The 18,817-nt window shown below is 40.0% G+C and overlaps 1 protein-coding gene across 2 annotated transcripts in view; it reads right to left on the minus strand.

Annotated features, from left to right (window-relative positions):
• CSMD1 (CUB and Sushi multiple domains 1) overlaps window positions 1-18,817 on the minus strand; it is a 2,060,432-nt gene that overhangs the window by 592,365 nt on the left and 1,449,250 nt on the right. For both annotated transcript variants that reach the window (XM_030555566.1, XM_030555565.1), the window contains exon 11: window positions 5,765-5,868. In XM_030555566.1, coding sequence (XP_030411426.1) covers window positions 5,765-5,868 — 104 coding nt within the window. The remainder of the gene's footprint in view (window positions 1-5,764; window positions 5,869-18,817) is intronic.

The following is an 18,817-nucleotide window of genomic DNA, read 5'->3' on the forward strand; positions in this document are numbered from 1 at the left end:
AAGTTACTCCTGCTGTTTGATTTTACATATCTGAATCTCATCAGTACCACTATCACAGAATCAGAACAGTACACAGGAGTGCAACAAACTAAGAAGTATTCCTCAGTAGATTAGATTTGCCCTAGAGTGGATTTTATTTCTGTGGTGGATGATATGATCTGTGTGCTGATTATCACATTACACTTTGTGTAATGTTTTATACTTGGGTAAAGAGGGTGTAAAATGCTGCCAAAGTAAAAGCAGGTGAGAGTCATCCCCCATATAGATAATTTCTATGTCAATTTAAATTACAAATCACTATGATGTCCTTTTTTATAAGATTTGGAAGAAGCTATTAGGTAGCGAGCAGGCCACCAATGGCACCTATGTAATTGCAAATCACAGTGATATCAAGGTACAAGGTCTATAACTGAGCACAAGACTGTGTTATTTTGCACCTGGTGCCTGCTGGGACCTATAGAAGGAAAGAAAATGACATCTCTAGTAGGCAGACACTCTGTGGGGTATGGGGTGCTTATTTAGAGGAAAGGAGCTTAATATCTGAAGTAGGTGGGATAATTTTGTTGGTTTGTTTTCTAAAAACTAATAATGTTACTTAGCTGGGCAGTTGGGGACAGGCTACACAGAAAGGAAAACAAAGACAAATGAAATAATATAAAACCTCAGTGAATCTAGGGTCACTTTTTCCAGGCTGCAAGGGAATGGAGGGGAAGTGTTACAATTTTGACAGAGAAATTTGGAAATGTTAATAAGAAACCTATAAATATTTTGGAACCATCACCTGTGTATATTTTTAGCGTATGTAGCCATATGATATTCCTATTTTTAACCTCTGGCTCCCTTTCCCACTTCCCTCCTATTGTTTGTTACACTTGTTGCATCCTCTCTTAATTAGACTGTAAAATATTTGGAGCAAGGACTATGTCTACCATTTGTCCATCACCTAGCAAAAAGGGGATCCTATCCTGACTGAGGTCCTTTGGCTGCTATTGTAATATTAATTATTATTGTTATAATAATCACCATCAAGATTCCATATTCTTTTTAAAAAATGTTTTAAACTTTACCCTCTATTTTTTCTCTTTGACTTATTTTATTGTGTACAGTATTGTTCAACAAACACTGTATATTTTTGGAGATTTTATAAAAATATATTACACAAACTGCAGCTCAGTTAGCATAAAGTGAGTTAAGTATTTTATAAGTCAATGATCTCTACATCAGCAATACTAAATTCCATTATGAAGTAAAAATTTCTAACAGAACTCAGTCTCAGCCATTTCTTGAGTTCTCAATACATTAAAGCAATTTTCCCCTCGGACTGGCTGACCTTTCATTGATTTTGCAAGTATTCTTCCTCTTGTACAGAGACAGACTGAGTTTGACAGTAACGCTCTATTCTTCACAGGTGACAGATGACCTATGCTATTTGTATATTTAATTGCACCCATATGGCATGCTAACACTCTGAAGCTTTGCTGTTGATGCTGCTATATGCAGCTAGTGTCCATAGATATCCTCAGTTCAGCGTGGCTCTATTTTTACTTTGAGTTTCATTGTATCAGCTTCCTAGGCACTCAACTAACCGGAAGATAAAAAATGAAATAATCCAACACCACTAAAAATCCTTCCCTCCATATCCTACAACCCCTAAAAAATAAACTAACTAACAAAACAAAACAAAAACATACTCTTCTCACTTTTACCTTTTCTAAATACCATATAAAATAAGATTAATTAAAACTAAAATGTGTTTCCCAGCTATGTGCAGAGAAAAAAAAAAAAAAGAAGAAGCTTGGCTGTTCTTTAAATATTAGGAAGGTTGAGATTTTTTTTAAACTTCCATTAGTTTTCTAAACTGTGCATGAAGAGAAGAAAAGGATCATGGATTATATAAAAATATCTTTGTGATGGAACATAGGAGATAATCAAGCAGTTTTATGAATTCAAGTGCAGAAAACTGATTTTTATTTTTACTTTATGGAAACTAATACATGAAGACATTGTGCCTTTTTCAAATAGATGACTTAATGTGCTGGGTTTTGGCTCACCAATTCCTGATTTCATACTATTGGCACCAAGGAAACAATTAAAATTGTTCATCGTTCTTTGTCATCAAAGTCAGAAAAGAGTTTGAATTAGTAAAGCTATTAAACTAAAATTTAATAAAACACATGCAAGAGTTTTTGAAGGAATAATCCCACCAAAAAGTATAAAAGCACTGAAGCCCAATATGTTGGTTCAATTCATGAAATATTATGAGCATTGGAGAGTGCCTCACCCCAATCTCAGGCTTGGTGTGTGGCATTATAGTGACCCCCAGCAAAAAGGAGGAGAAATTACAAGGAAAGTTCTCCTAAGTGCCTGCAGCCCTGGGAAGCAACATGCTTGTTGCAAATAGAATCTTCAGAGAATTTAGCTACCAGCCTCTACTGAACATGTGAAACAGAGATAGTCAGAGACTTATAACTTGGCCAAAATTGGGTGGACAGTAAAAGTCACCACTCCCATCTCTGAGTAACCCTAACCCCTACAGACACACACTACTTTAAATCACTGCTCCAAACCTTCTTAATGAAAATGTTATACAAAATTTTAACATTGGCAAAACAACATAAGTTTTCCTAACCTCATTCTCAGAATGGCCGAAGTGTTTTTGATTAAACGTTATGGCTCTTAAAATACAGAAAATGGACTTTGGAAAATATAAGCAGAAATAGATGCCAAAATGGCTTTCTATCGCCTGAGAGACAAAAGAGGCTAGAGCTCTTGAAATTTAAGAAAGGTTGATCTTTCAACCAAAGGGGCTGAAATCTTTGAAACTGAGTATATAGGTAAGAAACCTGCTTAGACAGATTGTAACTTGCTAAAGTTAAGTTTTAGTCATTAGAAAGTCATTATTTGTAACCTTTCACAGCTCTTTCACTCTTATTTGAAATCACTTAAACATATGTGGTTTGTTAATAAACTTCTTTTATTACAAAAAAACCCTCAGTGCTATTATCTAGAAGTGAAAGGGCAGTCTTTAGCTAACCTAACAGGCTGTTTGGGTCCTGTCTCTTTGGATGCAGCGAACTTAATAACTTCTGTGACAGTCCACTCAGAGTGACTGGACACTCCAGAAAGATATTTCTGGGGAACTCAGGAATTTGGGTTCACTGATTGCTATGCGTAGAGCAAGGTTTGGACTGGCAGAGTCCTGAAGCGTTTTCTGGAAAGGCAGACAAGCTGCTGTGCCAGGAAGTGGAGACATAGTTTAGTCACAGCAAAACTCACTCTTGCTGAGGTGGAGTGGTAACGTAATGGCTCACAGTTCTGGATGACCTGAGCAATAGGTCACAATGATGCACTAGGAAAATCATGATCTGAATAACCAAACTATGATATGAATTGTATATTAGGGACAGATTTGCAGATTGTCATTACAATGGATAGGTCATCTCCAAAGACAGCTGGGCAGCCTATTTCTTCCCATGCATCACTTTCCGTACAAGTCTTCTGGGGTCAGGGAGGGAGGTCATCCAATCCCAATCCCTCCTTATAGCTCTTTCCATTGGAGGGATGAATAGGCATCTTGCTCTATTTCTTTCCCCACATCCTAGAATTAGCTAGCATTTATGAATGTTGCAGTGAGGGGAAGCAATTAAGTGGGCACTTCATTCCCCCTCCCTCCAATTCCAGTAGTTGGGTTGGGATTCAGTAGCTTTTGAGGAGCTGGCTTGTTTGTATATTTACAGAAGATAAATTGTGCGGTAAGGAAAGACTCAAAAGGCTTAAAGTTTTAGTTTGGGTTCAGATAAGCACTTATTTTTGCATAATTAGCCTAACAGGACTCTAAACCTAGTGATCTTTCATCACTACTAGAAAGGTAGACATGACCATGAGTTTTTGTAGTTGATGTTTTAAAGAGACTTCCATAAATATTTGGCCTTTAGGCTGTCCAGGCTGGTCAGCATAAGGTCCTTGCATTATATTTTAAGAGCTTATAAATTAAACCACCTTAATGGAAACTTCACTGTAAGGTGCCTCATTCCTTAGAAATCATAAAAAGCTTGAAAGGCACTGCTCAAATCTCTTTTATTACAAAAGGAGGTATTAACACCAACTAATGGAAAGTTTTGATGATAAAATTACTTTGACATTTTGATATTAGCCCCTTCAATTATGATGAAACTATTAGTAACTGTGTCTATAATGCACTAAGGTTAGACCCTTTATATCTACCCATTTTAAAACAAAAGGGAGGAAATCCACAGTGCATATTCCCTTTTCATATTCTCTAGAAAGATCAGTTACACTGGGCTGTGTGGTATAGATTTGAATGCAGGGTGTTCTGTGTAGTTCAGATGTTCCTGGTGTTAACTAATGAAAGTGTTTTGATGTAGAAGGAAGAGACTTCTGCTGTTACCTCATATGCTGACAGCACAAAGGTTCCACACTAAACATAAAAATAATCACCTTATTGGCAGAGGGTGGGGGAGGAAAGAAGTGCAACTGCTTTTCCTCCAGGATGCATGATGCTGCTTAGTGGTTGGAGGCCTCATACAAATGAGCAGACCCTTTCTGCCTTTTTCTGTAACACCCACTACCATGCTATGTAAATGCTTCCTAGGGAAATTAGATTTGCATAGTAAGATCACTAGTAGACTTCTTGGACTCATCTTCTCCCTGCCTTGCTACAGGAATTCTGCTTGTGATATACATCTATTTTTTAAAAATACTTTACCTTCATTCTTTATGGTAGGAAAGTTTTATAAATGTCCTAAAAGTTATCAGATACAGTCAAATCCTATTAACTAAAAGCCCCTTTATATCTCTCTCTTATACACCACATCCCAGGCTTTGAAACAAAAATTAGAATTTATTTATCTCTGATTTTTTGGTACTATATTAAATTTGAAATTTCAGTTTGAATTTGTAACATTCCTTTTTCACCTGTTTATGATTCAAATCATGGATGTGTATAGTTGGTAACCTAATTGACAGTAACTGTTCTTCAAGACAAGTAGTGCACTTATACATTCCTCTGCTGGTGTATGTACACCCAATGTACTAGAGTTGGAGACTTTTGTCAGCAGTGTCACTAGGCCATGGTACCACCCCCTCTACTCATGCTCAGAACCAAGGGCATAAAAAGGGTGGGCTGCTGCCTCCTTCTCCATTCCTTTGTACTGTTGTCTAAGTAATGGCAAAGTAGTGGGGTAGGGGAGAGGATCGTGGAATGTATATGCACAGCTCATCTCAAAGAACAACAGTTACTGTAGAGGTAACTTTTTTCTCGTTTGAGAGATTGTGTACATATATCTTCTACTGTAGCTGACTCACCAGCAGTTCCCTTACAGGTGGTGGGATTTTGCATTATTTTTTAAAAAGAGATTGCAGCACTGAACTGCTAAAAATTGGCATAAACTCAGGAATCTTGAGACATGGCAAAGTGGTAGTTCTTTTCCAGACACTGTATCATCATGTAAATGTCCATTATTGGTACATGACTCAGGAAGGCTGACAAAGTATTCTTTTATTCAATTTACTTTTTTTGGTAAGATTTATTTATACTTTATTGCTTTTAAATTTCTCTTTCAGCTGTGTGTACATGAATTCTTGAGCTTCTGTTCAGTGATATGGTTTCAGACTTGTGATCTAACAGGCATACTTCATAGCAAACCATATTTCTGAGTCACTAATTTTAATATATATAGAACATAGAAAATCAATGTGAATGCTAATAAATACCAAATCGTAACTGTTTAAGAAGTGTACTTACACATACAACACTGTTCTGGTGTCTCCCACTTTCCCAGCATCCCCTACAGTCAGGGTGTCATATCCTCTTTCCAGTTCAAATTCTTCAAAAGCTAGCTTTATGACCTATTAGAATGAAAAAGATACATATTAAATTATATTATATCCTACAGATTTGGTGATTTGCAATATGTTTAACAAATGCTTTAGCTTCTGGAGTCAAACCGTAAAGTCCTCACTCCCACTGACTTCAATTATTGTTATTTAAATTTGAGCAAGACCTACAGAAAAATAAATGTTTTCATGTTGTCTAAGAACAAGAAAGAAGTCTTCAGCTAAAGGTATTAAGGGTAGCAACATCCTTTAATAGTTTTTGAAGTTAATAAGTAAATATAACATTTTATTTTAGCTATTATTAATTATTAATATTATTATTATTATATACAGACACTGATTTTTCAGCACTGGAAAAGTACAATATACACTGACATAAAAGAAAGCCAATCTAAAATATAGAGTGCTATAAATATCATTATATCTACACATTTTTGGAAACTGTACATATGAAAATATCAGAAATACCTTACAAAATATTTTCAATTTCAGTTGAAATATAAAATAAAAAAGGAGATGAGAATGAACATATATTATTACAGATTGTCCACTTCATGAGAGAGGGAGGTAAGGGATGGTACATGTACATCAGTAAGAGAAATCTGAGAACTCCTTAACTATGCCATCTATAAATTTGTTAACACAGACGACCTTATGAAGAAATTGATTTTACTCAGTATTCAAACATAAAGTTTCCAAGAATTACAATTGTAATGAAAGAAAATAAAAGTGTTCCCTCCAAAAAAATTCATATATTTACTGTATTCCATTGAAAATCATAGTATGAAGTACAGAAATGTTCTTTTCATAAAGCTCCACAAAAAATATGAGTCCAGAATTAGGACCTTATTACAGCTCTGTGTCAGAGTCTGCTGCAATCACTAATATTACTCCTTTTACTTCCTGTATCTGTATATCAAGTTTTCAGCAGATAGTCTGTCTCAATACATTATTCATTGTTTCTTTATCTTGATGATGATTGGATACAACAGGACAACCTCTGATCCAATTTCCACGAAAATTTGTTTACAGGAGGGAGCTCTTTTTGCTTATATTTTGGGACTAACAACAGTATCGGGGTCAGATCCTGGCTCCCATAGGTGCCGACTCCATGAGTGCTCCAGGGTGGCCACCGGCAGCCCCCTATCAGAACCTCTCCCTTCCCCCAGTGCCTCTTGCCCACTGGCAGGCCCTGTGTATGGATCAGTGCCTCCCTGTGCCTCCCACCCACCACATACCGCTGTTTCACGGTGCGCAGGAGGCTTGGAGGGAGGAGGTGGGAGCAAGGATGCTCAAGGGAGGGGGCGGAGCTGGACGGGAAGAGGCAGGGTTTGGCCTTGGAGGAAGAGATGGAGTGGGGGCGGGGCCTGGATCAAAGCTGCGGGTTGAGCACCCCCCAGCACTTTGGAAAATCAGCACCTGTGCTGGCTCCTGCAATAGCCATTTTGTGTCACTATTGTGGCAAAGACAGCTAAAAAAGCTGATGGCTTTGATACCCCGAGTATTCCCCCTACATAACAGAACCACAATAATGGCTCTGAGCCACTCCTCAATAACGCCTGGGAAAAACCTCACACCTCCAACTAGGATCTTAATATTGATTTTAAAAGTTAACTGGTTAAATGATTAAAATATCATTTAACTGGTTAACTGTTAACTGAGGTCACTCTGGCCGGCCTGGCACGGCAGGGGCTGGGGTTCCTCCGGCCAGCCGGTGCAGGCAGCTAGGTCTGGGGACACTCTGGCCCACTCAGGGCTGGGGTCTTGCTCCACGGGCTGGTGCGGCTGGGGTTGGTGTCCCGCCGGTGCGGCATGGCAAGGGCTGGGGTTGCTCTAGATGTCTGGTGCGGTGCTGCCAGGCTGGAGTCCTGCAGGTCCAGCTTGGGCTGGGGTCTTGCAGGCTGGCTGGCACAGCACAGCCAGGGCTGGGTCCCTCCACCAGGCCAGCCCAGCCAAGTCTGGGGTCCCTCCCGCCACTGCGTGGCCATTGATGTTAATGGTTAAGGTTGGTTAACAGTAAGGCTAATGCTAACTGGTTAACCTTTTACATCCCTACCTTCCACCCATCTCCCATTGTTTCCTGTCCTCATGAAGGAATGGGAGGTAAAGAAACAGACTCCTCCAACGTTGCCCATCATATCCTATTCTTTGCTATGTGGTTCCAAGCCAGGGGCTAGATAGCTGAGATCACCACAAGGTGCACCCTCAGAGAACTCAATGGCAGGCCTGATAATTTCAGGTATAGCAGATACTCTAGGATACCTTGGATATTTTGTGAGCGCTCCCTGGCCTGGTGCATGGACCTTCACTCTCTTAGTCTGCAGCGACCTCTATCGGAGGTTTCTCATGTGGGTTTTCAATGACTCAGCGCTCCAGCCGAGTCTCTCACACAGTCTGTACGTGAAACAAAACAGACTCCTCCTGGATTTACAGTCCAACAAGGGCCTATCCCAGTACCCATCCATTGATCAGTGTCTGTAGCCCTCCTGGGGCTCAGTCTTTAAAAACTCCCAACTCTGGTATGGGGCCATACCCCCAGGGCTTCCTTCCTGGAGACACTGTCTTTACCTGCTCTGGGCTTTCTAGTCCCAGCTCTCCACTAAACTATTAGATCTCCTTCTGGATGTATTTACTATTCAATATTCAGCCGCTTCTCAACTCCCTTCCTCAGGGCTTTAGCCACTTCCCTAGCATCTGCTGGTGAAAGGATCCAGGACCACCCACTACTCCAGGTCCAAGCCTAGGGATCCTATGAATAGCAGCCACATACTTCTGTATCCCTTGTAACTACTCACTATGCTGCTACAGTTCCCTGGGCCACTTACCCACAGACCAACAAATGTTTCACCCTTACCGCTGAAGTCTTTTACTCAGCCCCAGCAGCCAGCCAGGAGCTTTCTCTTGTTCCCCCAGTGATTTCAAGCAACTGATCTGTCCATGGTCCTGCCATTCCTTCAGCCAGCAAGGAACACAATCCTCACTCCTTCAGCTCCAAGCAGCAATTGACTCTTCTCAGGTACTGCAACTTCTTTTATATGGGTCCGCTGGGCCCTGATTGGCTGTTCCCTGCCGCCTCTCTGATTGGCTTCTTCCCCACAGCCACTCTAGGCAGCCTGGAAGACTTAATTACTGCTCCATTATGGGATGGGTGTGATAGGACCACAAGGCCTCCATCAGAGGCCTCTGGGCCTAATACATCCCATCACAAGCCCTCTGAATTGACCATCAGCATCAGTGGTGCTCACCAAAGTGAGACCACATAATAACCCAATTTATTTATCATTCAATGAGAGATTGAAAAAGTCTGTTCCAGGGTCAGGGCCCTTGTCAGTACTGGAAAATCCATCTGGAAGGAGGAATGCCTATTCCATTACCAGTGCTGAAGACCATGGTAGAGTGGTGCTGGTTCCAAAGGGTACCTGGGTACCAAATTTGGGATGTACAGCATGCCAAGGATGAGGAACATATTGCTACCATTCCTGCAGGCCTCTGCAATAAGGAAGCTGCCAGCTTTTTTCATCAGTCCCAAAGCTATCAATGGTAGCAACTCCACCCCTGAAGCTATCGAAGCTGAGGACTTGGAAACAACCTTTCACACACCCATCTCCTGAGTTAGTGGGGAGGCTGGGACAAACAGGCAGAATAAGTCAGTCACAGTACCAGGTTTCTCCCAGCTGAGTACCAGGGAAAAACAGAGAGACAGTCAATCTCTGTCCTGGGTACCAGTCTTGTGCACATATCTTTGATGAAGATGATAATTAATCTCCCCTCAACTTAAACTTCCCTAGTCTGTTCTGTGGATCCCCTTCTGACGTACCCCAGGAGATGCAGATCAACTAAGAACATAAGAACAACTGTACTGGATCAGACCAAAGGTCCATCTAGCCCAGTATCCTGTCTACCGACAGTGGCCAATGCCAGGTGCCCCAGAGGGAATGAACCTAACAGGTAATCATCAAGTGATCTCTCTCCTACCATCCATCTCCACCCTCTGACAAACAGAAGCTAGGGAAACCATTCCTTACCCATTCTGACTAATAACTATTAATGGACTTAACCTCCTTCCCCTTCTTAGGAAGTGATCAGAATCAGCGGATCTGTTCAATACTACCATCAAGGTGGAAGATGGCAGAAGGTAGATGGTCCCACTGGCTGATGAAAGTCCTGGCCCCCATGCAAGCCTCATAACCTGTTCCAAGAAATGCTGCTTCAAGAGAAGGTTTCTTGAAATCTGCATTCTCTTTTTGAAGTAATGGCAGATATAACACTTTTTCTTAATGTGACCTTCCACTAGGCATAGCAAGCAGCAAATATTGGGGACACTGCTGGGGACTGAAATCCTGCATGATAGGCAGTGCTCTAAGAGTCCAGAGAATGCTACACCAGAGTGCTAAGCACTACAAATTATTATAAAAAATGAAGTAAACCAACAAGGAGCTCTAAACTATGAGTACTAACTATTAAGACTATTTACATGATGAGGCCCAGAAACACAATTGTGATGCAGAGAAGAAAAACTGCAAGGAGAAGACTCATGCACAGGGGTCTCCAACTAAGACTATTGGTAGTAAGAAGGAACTGATCAGGGAGGCACCACCCTTATATAGCCACAGGAGGACCAAGAGAAGGTAAACAGCACATATGCTGCCCCAGTGGGCACTGTTATAGGAAAAAAGTCTCCAACTGCAGTGCACTTACCATGAATGCCCACAAGCAGAATACACATTTGCAACCACTCAAAGAAGAATAATCCTCTACTGTTTTCATCTGATCTTTCAGGTTGTTTACTTGGAAGGTTAGTTTGTCATCCCTGTTATTTATATTGATCAAACAAGTTTTATGATTTTTATTTTCAAGCATGTTTTCTACCATTGCTCAGATGGAGTTTTCTTACTCATGTTGTGTCTTGACTCTGCACTGTGTGGGTTTCACTGGGAGCAGGCTATGTGTTAAAGCCCGAATCCAAAAAAAACTTCTGCTTTTGAATTTGTGCATTTTTACCTAGTTAAGAATCTTTTTGTAAAAGAACTTTGGTGGATAGAGACTTTTTCTTAAGGAGACTGAATTCCTGTATAGAATTTATATGACAATCTACACCAACATGCTAGAAGATAAGCCACTTCAGCAATATGTATAAAGGAAATAAATCAAACATTTATTTATTTATTTGAACTTCTGAATACCTCCAACAAGATGTGCATTTGCCTTGCTGAGTAAACATGTTATCTTGTTGCTGAAACACCTCTTTCTTCAACTCTCTTGCTATTACAGTTGCCCACCTTCATCACATCTGAAACCAGACTGTGAACTCTTTGGGCCCAAGGCTATATCCTCCTATTTATACTAGTGGTACCTAGTACTCTTTTGGGTGCTATATAAACAACAACAATAGTAAGAGACCTCCATGAAAATTAATACAGCTTGTTTCTTGGCAAGTTCTGCCCTCTTTAAAGTATTGCTACACAATTTTCTCCCTCAAACAATTGCACAGGATTGTTCTTTCTATTGCCTAAACCAACACGTCTTTTTCTATTAAAAAATAAAAAGCTGCAAGAATGGTTAGCCAATCAGTTCACCTGCATGGCTGACCATTCCTGAGTATTTGATCTCTATTGTTAAACAACTTATGATTGTTTTAGTAGATCAGATAGTGCTAAAGTAGCATTGTGCTTAATTAATGCAACATATACTCCATTACGGAAGAGCACAGAGAGTAATGAGATCGCCAGTATAGAAACTGTGTTTTTATGTTGCAGTGGGTCTCACTTATCACCTGTTTTAGGGCTGAGGAAATAATTTTTCCTAATGAGGCCAAACTGTCTGAAGCCTGGTAGGATTTTTTACCTTCCTCGTAGCATCGGGGGACAGAATTAGGTTAGGTTATGAATAGGATTTAGAAATTTAATTTAAAAATTGTATGAATGTTTAGTTCATTGCAACTTGCAGCAAGTGTCCAGCATGAATAAAAGACTAAAGGGACAGTACCCAGAAAAAAGGGACTGGAGATTTCACTGTTAGACCTATGTCCTATGTGAAAAGGGGAGACTTGAAGTCTAATAACCAAGAACCCTCACTGGTACCTTCTCTTCCTTTCACAAGGGTGAAAGTGATAGGATTCAGCAGAGTGAACTGAATACTAGGGGGAGGCAGTGGAACATCTACGCTGAGCCATGGACTATATCAGCAGTTCTCAAACTGTGGGTTGGGAGCCCAAAGTGGGTCGCAACCCTGTTCTAATGGGGTTGCCAGTGCTTGCATTAGACTTGCTGGGGGCCAAGCCCTACTGCCCCGGGGCCCAAATCAAATCCCGCGGGCTTCAGCCCTGGGTGGCGGGGGTCAGGTTACAGGCCCCCAACCCGGTGATGAAGCCCTTGGGCTTCAGCTTTGACACACACACCCCCATCTCGGGGCAGTGGGGCTTTGGCCTCCCTTCTGGGGTCGTGTAGTAATTTTTGTTGTCAGAAGGGGGTCAGGTGCCCTGTAGCCCTGCACTACATTCACTTAAATGTCTAGTATGGGGAGATGGGCCAGATAACACAGGAAAAGGGAACCATGTTTAATAAAGTTGTGGCCTGCTGCTTAAAATTCATCCCTGTTACTATTCTCATGCACTTGCATATCTGATCAAAATGTTTCTACATGTAGCTTATATAACTGTGTAGGGATTTGAAATGTTGCATAGAAGAAACTTCTTAAGTCTCTCTGAAGATGCACTGAAATCACTATTTATCGTCATAGACTTGTTTTGGGAGGTATAGTTTAGGGGTGGAAAGAAACAACTCTGAAGATCAGTATGTTTAATCTATAGATTGACTCAGAGAGTAACAGCTTCTGCTGTAGTGAAAAAGCTTTCTTTTGTGGCTCCAGACACGAATAGTGTCTTATTGGGCTAAAGAACTTTTTATTTGTTTTTCAAAAATGAATTATTGTATATGGAATACACTAAGTTAAATAACTCAGTTATAATAAAGATGTAAAAAAACCAAAACATTAAGACACTAATGCATATTAGTGACCAATATACTCCAACGTTGCCTTTCAAGAAGAAAGCCATTTTAAATGTACAGAATCAAATACCCATATCTGAACCCTGTCCCAGGTTTCAATTGTTATGCTGATTTATAATTCAAAATAACTAATGCAGTTTGTTTAAAATACTTGAGTTTAAATATGCCCCTGGACTAATACTGTGTATATTCAGTTTCAAGATGGAGTGACTATTTGCAGATGAGTTACACACAATTAAAAATATAGCGGTTTAATGGAGCCCCTCACATAACCTTAATTATAGTGGTGCCAGCAGGCCTAGCTCTTAAAAAAAATCATTATATGACCAAACCATATGCAAAATAATTTTGGCAATACGTCAGCATTCCAGTTCAGTGATCTATTGTGTACTATATGTGCCTTTTATAGCCTGTATTTGTAAATGTGCTGTATGCAGAGATAAAGTGTACTTCAGTAGACTGCATTATGTTTCAATAACCAGTAGCATTATAGGCACTACCATGAAGGTGAATACTACATGTTCCCACCTGCTCCTAGCTGCAACCTCTAATGTCTCTAGGTTATAACAATGATTAACATGCAAAATTTTCATTTCTAAGTCAAGAAAAAATAAAGCCAAAGAACAATATAAGAAGTATGTAGAAGCATAAAAGTACAGCTGTTCTCCTTGACAATAAAAAACCTAGCTTCACATAAATCATTTTTAAAGCAACGGTAATTAAAGTCTTATTTACCAAAAGACAGATGACTGAATATATTCTTAAAGTAGTAATGAATCATATATATGCCAAATTTTGTTACATGTTTTGTATTTACATTTCAGTTTACAAATCAGCTGTGAAAAATCTTTTTAATGGCATAAATTATACAAAAATAATAGGGTTTAATCCATAGTAAGAAGCACAGAATCCCAGTAAATGGGAAGATAATCCATAGGGAAAACACAGTGGACTCGATCACCTATGACAATATGGTCAGAAAATTGAAATCCAGTATTTTTTTTAAGAAAATTTCTTCTATACCAATAAAAAGGATGATCAAGAGAAAGCATGTTGCATTGGATCCAAGTAGACAGGGAGTCAAGAGATTTATGTTATGTTCCTTGGGCTGTCACTGACTCACTGTGTTAACTTGGACAATACAGTTACCCTATTAGCAGTTTCATTTGTACAATGAAGATAATGATGCTCATTGATCTTTGTCCAGAATTTTGAGACATTATTTGAAAAATAATGAAATTATATTTAGCACTTAAGTATCTATATTTTCCTCATCAACACTAGTATCGGAATGCCTCTCACACACTAATAATAATGATAAAAATTCCATCAACATTACTCTCCCTCTTCTCCTTCCTATGCTGTAAGTGAAGTTTATTAGTTTTGGGGGAAGAGTTTGTAGTACTGAGGCATGGGGGGTAATGTTTTTGTATGTGCATATATATATAATGTTTATTGAAAAAATGCCATTTCAAAGAGATTGCATCAATTCAATCACAGACTCTATTGTGTTATATAATGATTATAATACAAAAAAAGAATAATTGCAAAAGTGCCATTCATGACTCCATAGTTAATTGAGTTTTGCAATTAAATACAAAACTATATTTGCTTAGCTTATTAAATAATTGATTGGTTAAGATACACCATGATGAAAAACCCAAGATAGCCATAATCATTCCAAACTACTTTTGGACCCCTAAAAAAATGCAACTCATTTTGGTATCCAAACAAAATACTGCGAAATTACTATGGTGGCATTAACCAGTGGTGTCTTCTCATTTTCACAACCACCAGAAAGAAATACATTTTAAGTGTGGACCATGTTGTCTGCAGTGGGCCCTTCTTTCAATCCATCCTTTTCAAATAGCTAGTATACAATGTATATGCCACCTTACATACACCTGTGCATGTCTGACACATAGATATTTCTTCTTCTGAGTGTCAACAGTGTGATTTGTGTGTGTGTACATATGTTAAGTGCAGAAAGGCCAGGCCATCAGTATTTTTACAAAAAAAGAGTCTGCAAGCTGTCAGCATATTTTGTTTGAACCACTGACTTCCTCAGTCAATTTCATGTTTTGAGAGTTGCTATTAGAGGAAGAGTTATAAATCAGATATTTGATACTGAACACATTAAACAAGATTTTGATTCCATACCAAAACAAATTTTATTTCAAAACCAGTTACAGTTACTCAGGGACAACAATGTACTCAGCTATAACAAAATTTGCAAAAAAGTGTTCCAGCTTTCTGTTGTGTGGAGGTGAGGGTCTCATATAAGCCAATTCAAAATGATTATTTAAGAAAGATGCCAGCCCTGAGACATCTGATAAGAAGCTAATTTTGCTGATGGGAGCTAAATGAATCAGTGAGATTCCTGGCAGAATTATATTTGCAAAGACATCGAATTGCTGGGTAGTTTTCCTTTCTCTACATTTATCATCCATTAGGATCCTCACCACTGGAAATTAAAAGACTAGAGGAATGGAACAGAAGAAAAGACAGGAAAAGCTGCAGGATGAGATTTTCAAAAGTGCCTGAGAGTACCAGTCTTACTGACTTTCAACAGGTCTTGTGTTTAAGCCATTTAGGCCCTTTTAGAAATTCCCATCTACAATAAAAAGCAATAACAAAGCTAATGCCCAAAGTGAGAACAGAATGTTTTGTTTTAATAGCCAAGTACAAACACAGACTAAACTCTCTCTTAAATATTTAGAGACATGAAGTGGGTGAGGTAATATCTTTTATTGGACGAACTCCTGATGGTCAGAGATAAGCTTTCCAGTTCTACAGGTAATAAGATAAAGGTACTAAGAGTGTTACAGTGAAATGCAAGATCGAACACATAGTTTAGCATAAGTAGTTAGTGCATAGTCTAAGAGCGACCATTCAAACTGAAGTAGCTTATTAATACCCTGTAGTCACAGGACAAAAAATGGGGAAAGAGGGGTAGTGAGTTACAGATTCTTGTAATAAACCATAAATCCAGTGTCTTCATTAAGACTGCAATTTATAGTATCTGGCATTGTTCTAAATTTAATCTCCCAGGCTCATCGTTTGAAAGTATTGTGCAGATTTTCTTTGAGGATGAGGACTGACAGATGTCCAAACAGATTAAACATACAATTGCACAAGAGATGACTGACTGCACAACAACTAAAGGTGGGGCAGAATTTGTGTGGGCTAACCCAAAGGAGGACAGGGTTGGGCGGGGGGGAGAGGAAGGTGGTCAGAAACTGCTGCAAAAGGTGCTTGGTGGTCAACTTTGCAGCAATGACTTACACCTTCCTCCCCCCTACCCCCGAAATGTGCATAAAGGTACGAAACCTGGGGTGGGGCAAGTCTCTGTGTGAAAGCAGCAAGGAAGCCAGCACCCACCCTCCCTCCCCTAGTAGCCAGCAAGTGGAGGCGAACAGCGGGCTGGGTTTGGACCTGCTGTGGGCATTACGCTAGTTGCCTCTTTTAAAGGGAGGCTGGGAAAGATTTTTTTCCCACACCACCAGAATTAGCTGTAGTGGAGTGTGGTTTTTTTCACCTTCCTCACAATGAGTGTGAGGATGGACCTTTTCTGGTGAATAGAAAAGGTGGTAGGCCATATGTTGCGACTTATTTTGTAATATTGGGTGGATGTTCAGGGCAGGTACTCCATAGGGATGGAAACCAGTGACTAGATAAATGGCCTAGTAAAGGTCTTAAAAGGAGGTACTGGATAAAGAAACAAAATGGGGGAGGAGGTTCAGGGACTCCCATGACCGGTATGGCAGGGAGCCAACTCCCCCCCTCCCCGTTCTCATAGCCATCCTTAAGCCTCTTGTAAGGCTGGTTGATGGTAAGATCCAAGCCATGGGTTGGCTGGGGGACCTGATGGAAACCAAAGGGGGGCTGGTGGAAGCCCTGGAAAATGAGATTAAAAATACTCCATGCATGAAGAGACCAATTTAAAATAAATGACATCCCAAAATAAATCAGAAATGTCTTTTGAGGGTGTGAAAGTCTCTCATGTTGGCAACAAATACTGGAGCACAAATTCTGAAATAGGATTCCTTCTTAGAACTGAATGCTGTGTGAAGACATGAAGGGAGGACCTTGAAGCTAATCTGGGATTTTAAATGAGAACTTTTTTAAAAACTAGCTATGGAAAGGCAACTCAATCTGCATAATGCCAACAACAAAAATAAAAATGTGCCCATAAGGCATGAAAAATTACAACCAACACTGATACAATTCAATAATTTTCACCAGATGTGGCTAAAGTGTTTTACAATTATTACTTTCCAATAAGGTAAAATCAGATTCAGAATACAGTTGTATTTACTGAAGCTAGCAAAGCCACCCAATGGGAAATAAAGCATAATTGCACAAACTACTCAATGGCAAGTAGGCAAAATGACATTGACCAGAAGATAAATGGCACTGAACATCACTAGTACACCAAAGACCTTCTCAGTCATTAGGCAGATTTCCAGTGGAACAGCAGAATACCACAACAGAGGTTGAAGTCATGCCACAAACTAAAATTTAGTACCGGGGCTTCAAAGCCTACAAATATTATACTACTGTATTTATTTTATTTATTTTCAGTTGTGGTGGTATTTGCCTCAAAAAGGTTAGCTTTAGCTGTAATAATATATTACATTTTCCTACCCTGCATCTTCTCCCCAACTGAAATGAGTAGGTTGAAAATCATATGTGATAACAGAAGTATGTGCCTGATTCTGTCACTTATTTTATAATAGGCACCACTTGCTGGAAGTGCATTTGAAACCAAAAAAAAACATTGTTGCAGTAATGAAGGTAGAAATATCACCATATTCCCTCAAATTCAAAAATCACTGTGATATTTCAAAACAAAAGAGGTGCTTCACATATTTCAAGAATAGGATTCCCTGTACTTCCACCACATGAAGACATATATGGCTAAAATGATATATTCATAAACAAAGTGTTAGAGGTCATGTAATCATTCTTCTCCATCTCCTTCATTTCTCTGGACTGCACACCACATACAACTCTACCTCAATATAACGCGACCCAATATAATACAAATTTGGATATAACTCAGTAAAGCAGTTCTTCAGGGGGGTGGGGCTGCACATTCCATTGGATCAAAGCAAGTTCAGTCTTTTCACCTATAAAACGGTAAGATTTTTTGGCTCCCGAGGACAGTGTTATATCGAGGTAGAGGTATACATCTTTCAGCTGGAAATATTTGCTTGATAATACTAGGACCACAGTTCCACTGTATGTCTCCAACCAAGTCACTGAGGGAAAGGCATCTTCTAAAGAAGCCTGTAGAGCAGGGGTCGGCAACCTTTCAGGAGTGGTGTGCTGAGTTTTCATTTATTCACTCTAATTTACGGTTTTGCGTGCCGGTAATACATTTTAATGTTTTTATGTCTCTCTCTATAAGTCTATAAACTATTGTTGTATGTAAAGTTAACAAGTTTTTAAAAAAAAAAATTTAAGAAGCTTAATTTAAAATTAAATTAAAATGCAGAACTTATCAGTTTAGTGCAGTGGTTCTTAATCTGGGGTGCATGCACCCTCTGGGGCAAAGCCGGTGCAAAGATATTTTACGCCCTATGTGAAACTTCCACCTTGGGCCCCGTCCCCTTCCACATCGGTCCATTGAAAGGCAAATTCCTATGAGCCTTTATAGACCCCAGAGGCCAGCCTGCCCAGGGGCTGCTCCCTAGACCAGGTTCCCCCCTCCCCACCCCCTGAACTCCCCTGGAAGGTGCACAGCCCCCCCTGTGAGCCCTCCTCTCCCCACCCCACCCAGGTGGCCCCCGCCTCGAGTCACCTCACTGGCTTTGCTGGGCTTGGGCTGCTGCAGCAGCTCGGCAGGGAGGAGCAGCCTTCTGGAGGCACCGGAGAGTCAGAGCGTCCCGCTTTCAGCAGCAGCGAGCCCCAGCCATGGAGGAGCCGGCACGGTGCAGGGGGGCAGCAGC

This window comes from Gopherus evgoodei, chromosome 3, assembly GCF_007399415.2.
Source record: "Gopherus evgoodei ecotype Sinaloan lineage chromosome 3, rGopEvg1_v1.p, whole genome shotgun sequence".
Classification (NCBI taxonomy): domain Eukaryota; kingdom Metazoa; phylum Chordata; order Testudines; family Testudinidae; genus Gopherus; species Gopherus evgoodei.